At 36.6% G+C, this 14081-nt stretch overlaps 2 protein-coding genes across 7 annotated transcripts in view; one reads left to right on the forward strand and one right to left on the reverse strand.

The window, feature by feature from the left end:
* The window catches only part of LOC135466853 (epidermal growth factor receptor kinase substrate 8-like protein 2), a 90902-nt gene extending 86536 nt beyond the window's left edge, over positions 1-4366 (forward strand). For 5 of the 6 annotated variants that reach the window (XM_064744596.1, XM_064744597.1, XM_064744601.1 and 2 more), the window contains exon 24: positions 1950-4366. In XM_064744596.1, the coding sequence (XP_064600666.1) occupies positions 1950-2053 (104 nt within the window). In that variant the 3' untranslated portion in view covers positions 2054-4366. The remainder of the gene's footprint in view (positions 1-1949) is intronic. The other variant, XM_064744602.1, reaches the window with a different exon arrangement.
* A 2515-nt stretch (positions 4367-6881) lies between these two features.
* LOC135466427 (plastin-3-like) overlaps positions 6882-14081 on the reverse strand; it is a 39308-nt gene continuing 32108 nt past the window's right edge. Inside the window, exons 8-13 of the mRNA XM_064743885.1 lie at positions 13524-13734; positions 12176-12352; positions 11524-11625; positions 10026-10135; positions 9500-9643; positions 6882-8779 (exon numbers count right to left, since the gene is read on the reverse strand). Of these exons, the coding sequence (XP_064599955.1) occupies positions 8630-8779; positions 9500-9643; positions 10026-10135; positions 11524-11625; positions 12176-12352; positions 13524-13734 (894 nt within the window). The 3' untranslated portion in view covers positions 6882-8629. The remainder of the gene's footprint in view (positions 8780-9499; positions 9644-10025; positions 10136-11523; positions 11626-12175; positions 12353-13523; positions 13735-14081) is intronic.

Consider the following 14081-nt stretch of genomic DNA (forward strand, 5'->3'; position numbering starts at 1 on the left):
CTGAGCTGCTTGTAACTCTGTAGACATACCGGCATAGGCCTACACATCCTCATTAAAATACACCGGGTCTCTTAACAAATTTCAGATCTCAGGCTGCATCTTCATCCTAAAATAATAAACTTGTCCACCTTATTGCCTAAAAACCTTCCGCTAGACTCCAATAGCGGGAGCGTTATGTTTACTTCAGGTCACATGGCCTTCTAGCTGTTAGATAAGACATTGTCCTGTGGAATATTGTACTGGAACATTCTCCTAATATCAGACACACTGTTAACTTTTGCTGAAAAAATAGAATTTATATTCCTCACGTACCTCACAATCACAAAAAGTTAGCAAGTCTTTTATATTCGCGAGTGTTGAGAAAATGCATGAAAAAATGTCAACTTGTCACTTTTTCCCCATCATTTCATCTTGGAGCATCATGGTCAGCCCTGTAAGTTAAACCCTGTTTTTCACGAATTTTTACCACAATTGCATGAAATAATTAAGTCTGCATTAATCATGTGTTTAATGAAACCAAAAGGGAATTGTGGATGTATTGTTTTAAAAGTGCATGTTTTGGGTTTATTTGTTATGATTTTGTAGGCTTTAAATAAGTGTGGATGATTTCATCAGTACATTTTGCCATAATATTGTCTAATTTTGTTGTCAGATATTAATGCATGTATTCTCCTGTAGTGCATGTACCACACATCACAAGTTTAGTAGGGTGGTGAATAAATACAATCTGCAATACGGGCTAGATCACGACTTTTTGAGCATGACTTTTGTGTAAGGTTTTTTGTATCATTGTTCTGGTGTTAGACAACAGTCTAATAAATAAATGAATTACAGCATGTTGATATTTCTGCTGTCGAATTGGTGTTGGTTTATAGGACATATAAATGGTTGGTTTGTGTAGATTATATCCAAGCATTTGTTGTCTTCATAATCCCTGTACTAGTACATTCAGTATTTGTGTTAATATGATTTCAAAAAACAAAATTTTTACCTTGATATACTAATGGTATATTGCACATATACTGGTACCTGAAAAATGGAAATAAGAGTTCCAGTCCTTGGAAGATCCTGAAGTATCAACCATAACCTTGAAAAGTAAAGAATAAAGTATTGTGACAAGACAATTTTTGTTGATTAACTTTTCGTACAATAAATGACAAACTATTTTGTATGAAGAAGAATATTAAAGCGTTACCAAAGTTCCTGCCCCAGGACAAGTTTGGCTGCCAAATTGTTTGTGTTTGAGAAATTAAAGGCTGTATGAAGGCCCTGAAAAGCCTGTGGAATGTCCTTGAATATTTGGCAGGAAAAAATGTATGAACTCTGGAACAGTGCATTCATTCCTGGAATGATATTGAAGGCACACTATGTATAGCATAGGTAATTGTAACTCAGATGTAGTGTCAAAGGCAAAGAAAAACACTAAAAGCAAGTATGTATCAGATGAAAGACCAATAAAACTGTCCAGGAAAACAGTTGGGTTTTTTTTTTTTTTGAAATTTGTTGAACCTAGTAATATGTATTTGAATATTTTATTCTGTGGTGGCCTTTTCTGACCTCAGTGGGACCAGTGACGACACATAAGGTGTTTGCTACGTTGGATTGTTACATTTCATCATTCAAAATGCATTTACGTATAGATCTGTGAATGCATTTGCTGAGTTGACCTTGAAGCAAATTATTTCAGGCAAAAAGTATAAATGTGACGTAACTGATACTTTCTGGATCACAACAGACCACCATAGAACCTGATCTTTTAACACAATTTTACTTGGTTAGAAAAATTCTGAAAAAAATAAATCCACATATTTCCATGGACACTTTTTAATGGTCTTCCATCTGATGTATACTTCATTTTAGAGTTGTCTTTGCCATTAAGGAGGAACATCGATGGTGCCTACATGACGCACAAAGGGAGGTAATGCTCACACCCTTGTTTTCTGTTACAGCTGACTCCGAAGAGCTGATGGGATCATTACCTGCCAATACCTTACGAGACATGCTGCGACGACAGCGCCAGAAAATATTTGAGGAACAGTTTGATCAGCCCTAGGCAACCTAAAACCAGGACTAAAAGAAGAAGTGAAAAAGGACTGTTTATGGGCCGACCTGGTGCAAAACTTTTGAAGCCTATAATCAATTGTATTTGGAGTTTTCTTATGATTGTACAATCACTGTATGATTTGAAAAGCAAGTATGTATCATATTTTTTCTTTGTTTTACTTTTTGATTTTATGATTTAACATGGCTTGCAGGTTGAAACTAATACCAGTAGCACAATTTTGTTACTACGCATAACTTGTTTATCCTATGGAAACATTTAGTTAATTTAGCTGGGAAGTCTTTTCTATGTTGGTTGTGATATTGAGGTAAATAAAGTGTTTATTTTTACATCAACAAACTCTAGACACATATAACTAGTCAGTGCTGTTTGTATATAAAGGCACTGTGTAGCCTATATTATAATGTGAAATGGTAGTGAACAAATACAATGAAGCTTCAGTTAAATGATAATTTTTTTACTGATATGTCTCAATCCAGTTGCGGTAGGGGAGATATATTTGTTTCTGCTGTTCACTGAGTAACTTTGCCTTCTGAACTAAAGGACCAGTCTTGATGCTTACTGACACTGCACTTAAAAACTGAAACTCAAAATATTTGTTCATGGATATGTTGACATTGCAGCAGGCAGTAACTGTATCTAGGTGTACCTGTACTACATCCTGCTGGGCAGAATGTATTAGACTAATTTGGTTTGAAGCATAATGACAAGGGTCTTAAGAACTGAACTTTTGGAGTGGGTATTATATCTGTCCTGGACAATCATTATCATACTGTGAAGCATACTAATAATATAATGGCAGGTGGTGGACATTTAAGGTACCATTTACTGATTGTAAGGTTTATATAATATGTGATAGGTGAAATATGCTTCATATTGATAGAAGTTTATTTGGTGGTGAGGGGGGAGGGGGGGATAGTGCTGAAGTTTTTATTTTGGATAAAATCAATTCATTGACAGTGAGATCACCATTCAAAGAAATTCAAGCTGTTGGAGGTCATTTTGGACACTATAGCTGTAGCAGACTTCCCCATATGTAGACATATTTTGGAAGAGGACTGAAAGTGATAAGCTTTTAAGAATGTAACGAGACTCGAACTGCAGGTTTAACATACATGCATGTGTACATATATTATAGTTGTTACAATTTCTGACAAAGTCACACTCGTTGACGAATTTGTAACAGTACACAAAAGAGGTGGATTTGTCTTAATTTTAAGAAAGTCAAGAGATGAGACATTTGTATGCAATGTTTGGAATACTATAGTGCCTATATACAAGATCAACACTCTTATTGCATATAAACAAGTATTTATTGAACTAATCAAAATTTACTGATTTGGTGTTTTGTATTTTGTGTTTTCATATACATTAATGATGAATTTACAATGAATAACCTGATAGACATTTTCAACTTTACAGTTGCTGTGAAATGATTTTCAAGAATAAATATGTCGTTTTGTTGCAAATTTCCATGGTTAATACTTGACACTAAACGGTCAGCATACTCCCAACATATTCTGTGATTGAATGTAATAACCATTTTATAGATATATTTATATATATTTAGCTCATTTTACTTATTTCTTCCATGGCTGTCACCTTTTGCGATGAACAGTGGTGGTGGTTTTGTTTATTAAGAGTATCAATTTGTGTAACTAATAGAAGAGCCAAGTCTACTCTTTAAGCTGTTGATGTGTTGGTCAGTGAGACGTCTGCAGTCACACTTTCACAAATACTTCCCTCGTGCGCGACAGAATGAAGTTGTGGAAGTCAAGTGATCTATGGATTGTTTATTTCTCAATGGTTGCCATACAGTGGTATGGTTCGTCAGCAAGAACAAGAAAGGTACTTGTTTGGGTATTCTGGACTGCCAACGTTTACAGGAGTTGTCTCCCTTTTTAGAGAACTGGAAAACTTTTTAAGATCTGTGTCAGACAGCCATATATATAGATGTACATAAATAGACATTGATAAAAAAATTAAAAATAGTGTTTACAGAATATGTACAATAGATTTGATACTCCACACACTGCTTGAAGTCCTTTTGTAAATTTTGTTTGAGGAATACTTTAAATCAAAACCTTCAATCAACACAGTATAGTTAATAGTTGGGTTTAAATTTATACCATTGTGATTACAAACCTTGCGTCCATTTCAGTATTTCCCAGAATTGTCAAATGTCTAATGAAGCAGTACAACTTTTTTATCATATGTGCTATTGCCAGTTATCTCCACTTGGGTTTTCTCCCATCATAATGTTGGCCGCCATCATATAAGTGAAATGTTCTTGAGTATGGCGTAAAACACCAATCAAATAAATAAATAAATAAATAAATATCTGCACCTGATCAACGTCAGATGTGCAGGAGCTGTTTGTTATTGACTTGTGAACGTGAAGATCTGATGAAATACCTATGTGATCTCCAAGCTTGTCTGGTGAAACTTATTACTCCAGTGCATGTCTTGCCTGGTGAAACTTGTTACTCCAGTGCATGTCTTGCCTGGTGAAACTTGTTACTCCAGTGCATGTCTTGCCTGGTGAAACTTGTTACTCCAGTGCATGTCTTGCCTGGTGAAACTTGATACTCCAGTGCATGTCTTGCCTGGTGAAACTTGTTACTCCAGTGCATGTATTTTGAGAAGTGAAGCTGCTACTTTTACTTGTATGTGTAATGTATTGATCAGTCATGATTGGTGTAAAGTTTGACCTCCTTAAAACAGAACGGAACTCACCAGATGGACTGGAAGTATACATGTAGGTGTATCGTTTGATCTATTTGTTGACATGTCATTGGGCTACAACAGTGAATCGCTGGGTAGCAATTTGGCTTCCATTATTTTGTGTATGGATAATGATGTTGAAATCTCTTAATTTTTTCTCAGTTCAATAATGAAACCAGCTTTTGTTGTAGATTATTGTTTTTCTGTTATTATAAGGAATTTTGCAACAACAAAAAAGCATTAATGAAGATTTACAGTACAAATATTAATATGTATTTTCTCCGTTCTTGATGGAGTGAGCTGCATTGGTTCTCTTCAGCATTCATGTAGGCCTATTGCTTGTTTGTCATTTTTTTTTTTTTTTTAATTGGTGTTTTACGCTGTACTCAAGAATATTTCACTTATACGACGGCGGCCAGCATTATGGTGGGTGGAAACCGGGCACAGCCCGGGGAAATCCCATGACCATCCACAGGTTGCTGGCAGACCTTCCCACGTACTTGAAATACTGATAATGGACACGAATATTTTTTATATAAATTGCTGGACCCGATAGATCATCTAGGATAAACAAATTTTTGTCTATTATTATGTTACTTTAAGATGTCAAACATATCCTATTTTAATTGATGATCACAAGTCCCAATAAAGTCTAGGTTTGATGTTTGTTGATTTTTAAGAGAGAGATAATGTCTCTTTTCACCAGCTGAAATTTCTTCCAACTGTAACAAATCCAGTCCAATTATCGCTATTTTGATGGCTTATTTCTATGCACACTTACTAACCTTTTCACACAATTGTTTTCTTTTCACAGATGTTTAATAAAGACTGTTGAATGATGATCAACTGGCTTGTTTCTTATTCATGGCTGGCTATGTAAGCCTACTTGTCTGTGTAACATGAGACTTTGAACCCATGAAAATATGGTGACGAAAATGATTTACAACTGCGTAACAAAGTCACACTCGGCAATCTTTACAGTATAATAATAGTTGTGACAGTATATTAATTTTGGCCTTCCTTATGGATTTAATGGCAAGACCTTAGCACTATCTAATTAAAGAGTAATATCTGTGTTTGACACTGTCAAGCATTCTGCTTTATTTTGGTTTTTTATCATATCACATGACCTACATTACACTACTTACATTATGCAGTTTTACAAACTGCTCAATCAGGTGAGCTACCAGTATTCTCTGAATACCTTCTTGATTTGTGTTTGACCAGTATAAATAGTAGGTTGCATGAGTTCTTGGGCATGGTGGGCTTTATGCACCATAGGCTAGCTTGGTAATGTTTGATACATGCACCAGTCACAATGAGGTGAAACCAAGTTTATCCACTTTTGGAAGAAATTTCTCTGAAATTTTGATGTGGATTGTCGTCTCATGTAGCGGTACATTGACAAGCGATTCCAACATTGAACACATTAATTTGTACTTGGGGATGGGATAAAGCTAAGTTTAGTGTCATTGCATCATGAAGCACACCTTAGAATGAAAATATTTGATTGCAGTTCATGGAGTCAAAATATTCAACAGAATAAATAAGTGTAGTTTTCGTCGGGCTTTACATTTATGCTCTTTTTTTTTTTCACTCCAAATGCTTATGACAAGATATTGATACTATCTTCATGTAATACCTTGTATACCGTTTTGTCAGGTGACCCATGTCGTATACCGTTTTGTCAGGTGACCCATGTCGTATACCATTTTTGTCAGGTGACCCATGTACTTTATTTTAGTAATCCTTTACTCATGTGTAAAAAGAGTAATTCCAACATCCAGTGTCATGATTAAAGTTGGAAAAACTTCCTGTGCCATCAGAGTTCCTAGACTCTGATAGTATGGTCCACAAAGCCCATCTCAGAAGTGTTTGAATACGTTTTTACCCAACAGCTTTGATGTTGTGAACTATAATCATACAGTAGAGAGCTTAGGTGGTTTGTGACAAAAGCTAGCCTTGTACATGTACATATACATGTGGTCTGATCAGGACGCCACAGAATTGTCGTCATGACCCCGCGTCAACCACTGTCAATAGTGCTACACATGTAGCAGATATAATGGATAATGCAGGATAAAAATGCTTTCCCAAGGATAATATCAGTTTTATTCCAAAAATTGTTCAACAGCAGATAAAGCCCATGGAAGTGGCTGGTCCAATCATGTGTAAGAAAAGCTGGTAAAGAAATAAATGTACAAATTTCTTAATGTGTTCACATGATCAAGCATGTCAGAGACGTGGCCCCACAGTGGAATATTGATAGATAGATAAATACACATACATATATAGCCACAGAGTAGTAGAATGCAGCAAGCACAGAGGGTATGATGCGAATGTGACTTGTAAAAATACAAATGGCGAAACAAAAAAGCCATTTCACAAGACTACATACATCAATAAGCAAATAAACTAATTTACACTGGCAAAGGTTGCTCACACTTTTGTCTAAATATACATCAGATTTGATGACATCTAGTATTAAAGCAAGAAAAGATTTTTCCAGGAATATATGTCTAAAGAACTGCCTTCTACAAACTCTAGAAAGGCCTGTTCTCTCCCAAGTGAAGGAATGATAGTAGGTGACTGCATATCAAGGCAATATATCACAAGCATTAATAAGAATTAACCAAATTCACTAATGAATCAATATATTATAAAGAAGATAGTCCCAAGTTTGTCATCAAATAAGCAAGTATCTACAGGTTAGTCAGTTTTGGCCTGCTTACATCATCAACAATAACAAAATCATAAACACAATGATAATCATAATACAAGTTACTCTGGGTAAAAACAAATTTATGGATCTGGTCCCTTGTTGCACAGGAATGGCAGCACATGCTGGTCCCTTGTTGCACAGGAATAGCAGCATAGGCTGGTCCCTTGTTGCACAGGAATGGCAGCGTATGCTGGTCCCTTGCTGCACAGGAATGGCAGCACATGCTGGTCCCTTGCTGCACAGGAATAGCAGCATAAGCTGGTCCCTTGTTGCACAGGAATGGCAGCGTATGCTGGTCCCTTGCTGCACAGGAATAGCAGCATAAGCTGGTCCCTTGTTGCACAGGAATGGCATGGCAGCGAATGCTGGTCCCTTGCTGCACAGGAATAGCAACAAATGCTGGTTTCTTGTTGAACAGGAATAGCAGCAAATGCCGGTCTACTTCTGATTTCATCTGAAGTTAACATGGCTGACAGTTGTGAAAGAATATTATTTTGCTACATTTTACTACTGCACTTTTCTTGTATTCTTGTAAAACATAGCACCACATGCTTGCCTTGCGTATACCTGCCATAGAGGCACAGATGTATGCATCGAAAACACAGACATTAACAATATCGAAACTTTGTGGAAACAATTTGTGCTTTACATGCACCTGTACATGCCATATTATAACTCTTAAACTAAAATAGAAATCTCACAATAGAAGATTTTCTCCAAGATTAAATGGATGAAATCATAAGCAAACAAATTAATACTAAACATGAAACAAACAACTGAAAAAATCGCATGAATTCCTCTACTCCAGCACTTGTTAAAATGTACGACAACCTGGCTCTGTCTAGTTATAAATTTGTTCATTCACTCTCTGCTGGACACTTTACATGGACAAGTATAGATAAAAATATGTCTAAAGTGCTTCTACCTTCCACACATGTACAGTAGTTTTTAATCTAACACCTACAGATTTTGTCTTATTGGGGCAGAGACAGATGCCAGCAAGAGGGAGCCCAATCTTCAGTTTCTAAACAAACTGTTCTGTTTAAAAGTTCTGACATTTCCAGGGCCAATGGAACACACGAGTTCAAATCCAGCTTTGGTCCCAGTGCATGACTCTCCATTTATGCCGACAGGTCTTTCATCATAAGACAAGCAAATATGGTCATGATCATTTTAGGTTTCACTTCCACAATATCCTCTGGCAAAGCGTACACCCTGGCTCCGATTTTCCTAGCTATTGAGATTGCATACTTGGCATTGCTGAGTTTTTCCTACAAAACACACACACAAAAAAAGTCACATCACTTGCAAACAGAAAATGATTCTTGTGACATGTAAAATTTGAACTCAGATTGAAGATGGTAAATTAATGCCTTACAATTTTCAAATCCGATCCAAAAATTTTAACCTTTGAAAGCGAATCCTATAATTAAATCCATGCATCTGAAACTTACTTAGGTGTATATTAAAGCACACAACTGGATATTATAGCCTTTTATGACATGAAGGTAGTTAATATGTTTGATGCAATACAGCACCAGGTTTACTCACCATTTAGTATAAGATCACCCTATTTATTGGACTGTTGTTAAAGTCCATTCTCAAGAATTTCATTATTAAACTTTTTCTATTTTCAGTGTTATTAAAACCTGTTTTGATGGCTTTTGAGGAAAATGGGGTGCCTGAAGTAAACCACCAATCTTTGAGGAGTTACTAGAGAACTCTCCCTTGTCTGACATACGTCATACTGGTGGAGGTCAAGTGGTATTATTTCATACATGACACACAAAGAGTAATGTTGACCACTTATAGCTACCATGATACCAACAACAATAGCAGCAGCAGAAAAAACATAGAAAACTTTGTGTTCAAAATTGGGACTGAACCTTACCAAGCAATTGAAAGGCAAGCACCTTCACCCACAGCACTCTCCCTAAATCACTTCACATTGTGGACAAAAAGACGACTAAGTTTTCAAAATCAAAACTCACCTCTTCAGTTTGTCCGTCTTTCACCAGACTGAAGTTTATGGAGCCTGGCTTTAGACACTCCACCACATCAATGATCACCCTGCCATCTGACAAGACAGGGTCTTGGAAACTGCTGAACTTGCTTTGTTTCCCTCCCTCCTTCAACTGTAACACAGAAGGTGCAGTCCTCATTGAAAATAAGTACATGTGTAATATTTCACCAGAGCAAACCCTCCACAAAAAGTTTTTCATCTGCAAAAAGAGCTGTTTTCTTGAGGCACTCACACAATGTGAAAGCTGCTGAAAGTGAAATAAGTTGCACACATCTTTCATATTCAGTGAGAAATTTTTACACAGAAAAGAGAGAAAATTTGTGAATTCTTACTAAAACTACTTACTTCATTTAAATATATCTTTCAATCAGCATTTCAAACATATCCACACATATCCAGTAGAGCAATCAACAAGGAACACTTACAAAACAAACATTCCACACCTGTGTTTTCCATCCCAATCCCCCCAAAAGGCACATAACTACAGGACTAACCTTTGAGTTAGCCCAGTCCACGATTTCCTTCTCCACGATGGGGTGCCCAGTGCCTGCCAGAGACTGGAGAATACTCAGGGTGTATGCTCTCATCAGTTGCCAGACCAAAGCTGAAATAAACAACAAAATACATGTTCACAGTCTGTTGTGGGAACCAACTCATTCCGATTAATAAGTGTCAATTTAGCCATAGGTGATGAGGGTGTGAACTCAAGTCCAGCCTTGTCTGCACTAGTGCAGTCTTTATAACTATGGCTTTGACATGTACCTGGCAAAGGGCTGTGGTTCTCCGCATTCAAATCAGTCTGGTTACTGCTGCCCCAAACCCTGACTACCATTATTCAAGTGAAATATTGTTCAGTCTAAGAACAAACATCACTCAAACAATGGTAGCTTACCACAGATAAATATATATAGTACTTCATAAATTCCCATTAAAACCTACTGCTGGGTTTTCACATATGGCATTAAAACTAAAACATCAAATTTTAGTATTCTTACAGTTTTTCCATGTTAGGCTTAAAACCGCACAATTCTCATTAACAGTATCCTAAATATTCTAATTTTTGGGACATCTGGTCTGCTCTTTTCAGACAATGTACATGGTAACAGTAGCAGGAATATTTAGTTCCTTTCTTTTTTTCACATGGTTAGTCCATCTAATGAACAACATTTTCGTATATTTTCGTATAATGTAACTCTTTGCTTTTAGCACTATTAATATCAGTCCTAAAAATTGGAAAAAAAGTATACTTATTTTGAAGGCTTTTTGGCACAATAACCAAGGCCAGTTTTATACAAACCACAAGAACATGATATCATTATGTATGATTTTCTGTATTCCAATGTTATTGTTCACAGTAAACTGTTGGTGATTTGGTCACTGTATAGCTCACCACAGTAAACTGTTGGTGATTTGGTCGCTGTATAGCTCACCACAGTAAACTGTTGGTGATTTGGTCACTGTATAGCTCCCCACAGTAAACTGTTGGTGATTTGGTCACTGTATAGCTCACCACAGTAAACTGTTGGTCACTGTATAGCTCACCACAGTAAACTGTTGGTGATTTGGTCACTGTATAGCTCCCCACAGTAAACTGTTGGTGATTTGGTCGCTGTATAGCTCACCACAGTAAACTGTTGGTGATTTGGTCGCTGTATAGCTCACCACAGTAAACTGTTGGTGATTTGGTCACTGTATAGCTCACCACAGTAAACTGTTGGTCACTGTATAGCTCACCACAGTAAACTGTTGGTGATTTGGTCACTGTATAGCTCACCACAGTAAACTGTTGGTGATCTGGTCACTGTATAGCTCCCCACAGTAAACTGTTGGTGATTTGGTCGCTGTTGGTGATTTGGTCACTGTATAGCTCACCACAGTAAACTGTTGGTGATTTGGTCACTGTATAGCTCACCACAGTAAACTGTTGGTGATTTGGTCGCTGTATAGCTCCCCACAGTAAACTGTTGGTGATTTGGTCGCTGTATAGCTCACCTAGGGTAAGAGTCTGGTTTCCTTCCAGGATGTCTTGTCCTCCCACGCCCACCAGTGAGAACTTCATCACCTTTCCCAACTCCACAGCATAATTACAGTTCCCTGAAAACACCAATCAGAATGAATATCTAGCAAATAAAACACACTCCTAAAATGACCTAACATATCATAAAAGATATACATTAAATATCAGTGAATCAATGAATGACATTTTTTTTTTCCAAAAAGTATCACGGCAAAATATTTGGTTTGTGTTTTTTGTCTCAATGTTCTAATGGTTGCCTTTAAAAGACAAGGCAGCAAATAAATAACCTGGAAACGGACATTTTTTTTTATGTGCTTGGTAAATCAATAAATGAATTTTTAACCAGGAATTCTTAAGTAGAAAAAAAAAAAATACAGGATGCGCCATGTTAGAGCAATAGGAAACACAAGGTTGCATCACTTGTACCCCACATACATTCATGTATGGTTCAAACATAAAAAAAGGGTTTGGTTGATGCCAACAGGCGTATCTTTGGGTTATGGAAATAGCTCACACCTGACTGGATAAGAACTGATAACACTGTGGCACTTTCGATTGTCTCAATCTGTGTGAACTGCGATATCTTGAAGCATACATACATTTCCTTTAATGTCAGAAATATCTCACCGAGTTTTTCGAAATTTATCCTCATCTTGTGGAATTTACGGATAACTTTCTTCCAGTCCACACTGCCAGGTTTAATGATGTCATAGAGTTGGAAGATGATGAGGCCATCAACAAGATCAGAATACAGGTAATGGACAAATGGCTGCACGCCCATACTGTTCATCCAGTTGCGATATGCTGCAATGGAAAAGTAAAGCACACTCAAACAGATGATTATAGAAAACTTCCATAAATGTTTAATATCAAGATGTAATGATAAATTAAGATGGATTTTAAAGCTTTTTAAAGATCTTTACGTCAGCTAAGTATTATCAAATTTAAATTCCTAACTTTCTTAATTAAAATTAAGAATCTATTTCACCATTGCTAAAAGATTTGCAGTTTGTGCTTAAAGAGCTACTTCAGTATCAAAACCTCTGTTTTAAAAAGCAAGGTCAAATGATGAGGAGGGAAACAACATGAATTGTTTTTGATAGACTGAAAGAAAATGGCCGTGTATTAAAACTGTTACGATAAGCTTTACAAGGCAACCTGAATACAGAAACAAGTTTTCTGTTGAATATCCTTTTGCTTGGTGAATAGCAGTGTACTTCCACACATTCCTGACATCATTCTATCATAATTGCCTTTAATGGGTCAAATAGTGTTATTCATCATAAATCTTTTTGAGCCATAATCTCTTTTGCATAGAATTACCTTCATGTCATTTTAATGTTTGCACCTGGTTTCTCTTACGAACTGAAGTAGCTTTAAAGACAAATTTCACGGTTGTTCAAAACTGTAATAAGAAGATTCAACTTGAAGCCAAGGTGTTCAATTTTGTACGTTGCCAAAAAATAATTGTTTAAGAGTATATTAAATGTGAATCATTATCTGCTGTTGTTCCATTCAGTCTCTGTATACTGTATTTGGTGCTGGCTGGGTTTTCTTAAAATCATAATTATATAATATGACTTACTACCTGTATTAACTCATACACATTTGAACAACCAGGCCCAAAACACCAAATGAAACAGCTTCAAAATATCCCTTTTTGAAGCGCTTTACTATAATATTTCACATTTCTGGGTCACCCATCTGCAGGTGATGTAGCTTGCATTCAAAGACATACTCTAATTCTTCAACCTTTTTAACCTCTTCTGTGACCAATATTTTGAAATATTCTGAGAGAACCATGGAATGTAGAGAAAAATTTGCACAGTTTTATGAAGCTTGTAACTTAAGCTACACACAAATCTGAAACACATGCTTTAAAGGTCGAAATCATTTAAGGTTTACAGCAGTTTGTCACAGTTACTCTTGTCAAGTACATCAAGATGAACCCCTTAAGCAGACAGTCAAGCCTCACTTTTCTCTTCCCGTGTTTCCTCATACTGCTGTATGTCCACATCCACATCAGCATTATCCAGGGCTGGGTAGGTATTGAAGAGGTTAGCCACAAAGGCCAGGTTGAGCTTGTAGTTACCAGACACGACATCTGATGGCGACACAAAACTCCTGCAGCCTATCTTATCTGCCTCCTGCAGCATCTCCTCGGCCCTCATGTTATGATCACCCACCTACATCGTATAACAACCATACAGGTCATCAGCATCATCACAACAATAATAAACTTCATTTTATCTCGATTAGCCATTATCGTAATAGCAAAAACAATAAACAGTTTATCTTGATAAGCTGCATATGCCAAGGCCTTTTTTCATGCAGGCTGTGTGCTATAACATTTACACAAAATAAATAATCTAATATACATTTTTTTTTGCAACAACTTTTTTGTCCGAATGCTACAGGTAAGTAAAATGAGCTTCAAGATGCTGAAGTCATTACAGACAGCACAAGTACCTCCATAACTACATGGAACCTATCTGTTGATATAAAAGTCGTTCATGGAGAGACAGATGGAAAA

The sequence above is a fragment of the Liolophura sinensis genome, chromosome 6 (genome assembly GCF_032854445.1).
Source record: "Liolophura sinensis isolate JHLJ2023 chromosome 6, CUHK_Ljap_v2, whole genome shotgun sequence".
In the NCBI taxonomy this organism is placed as follows: Eukaryota; Metazoa; Mollusca; class Polyplacophora; order Chitonida; family Chitonidae; genus Liolophura; species Liolophura sinensis.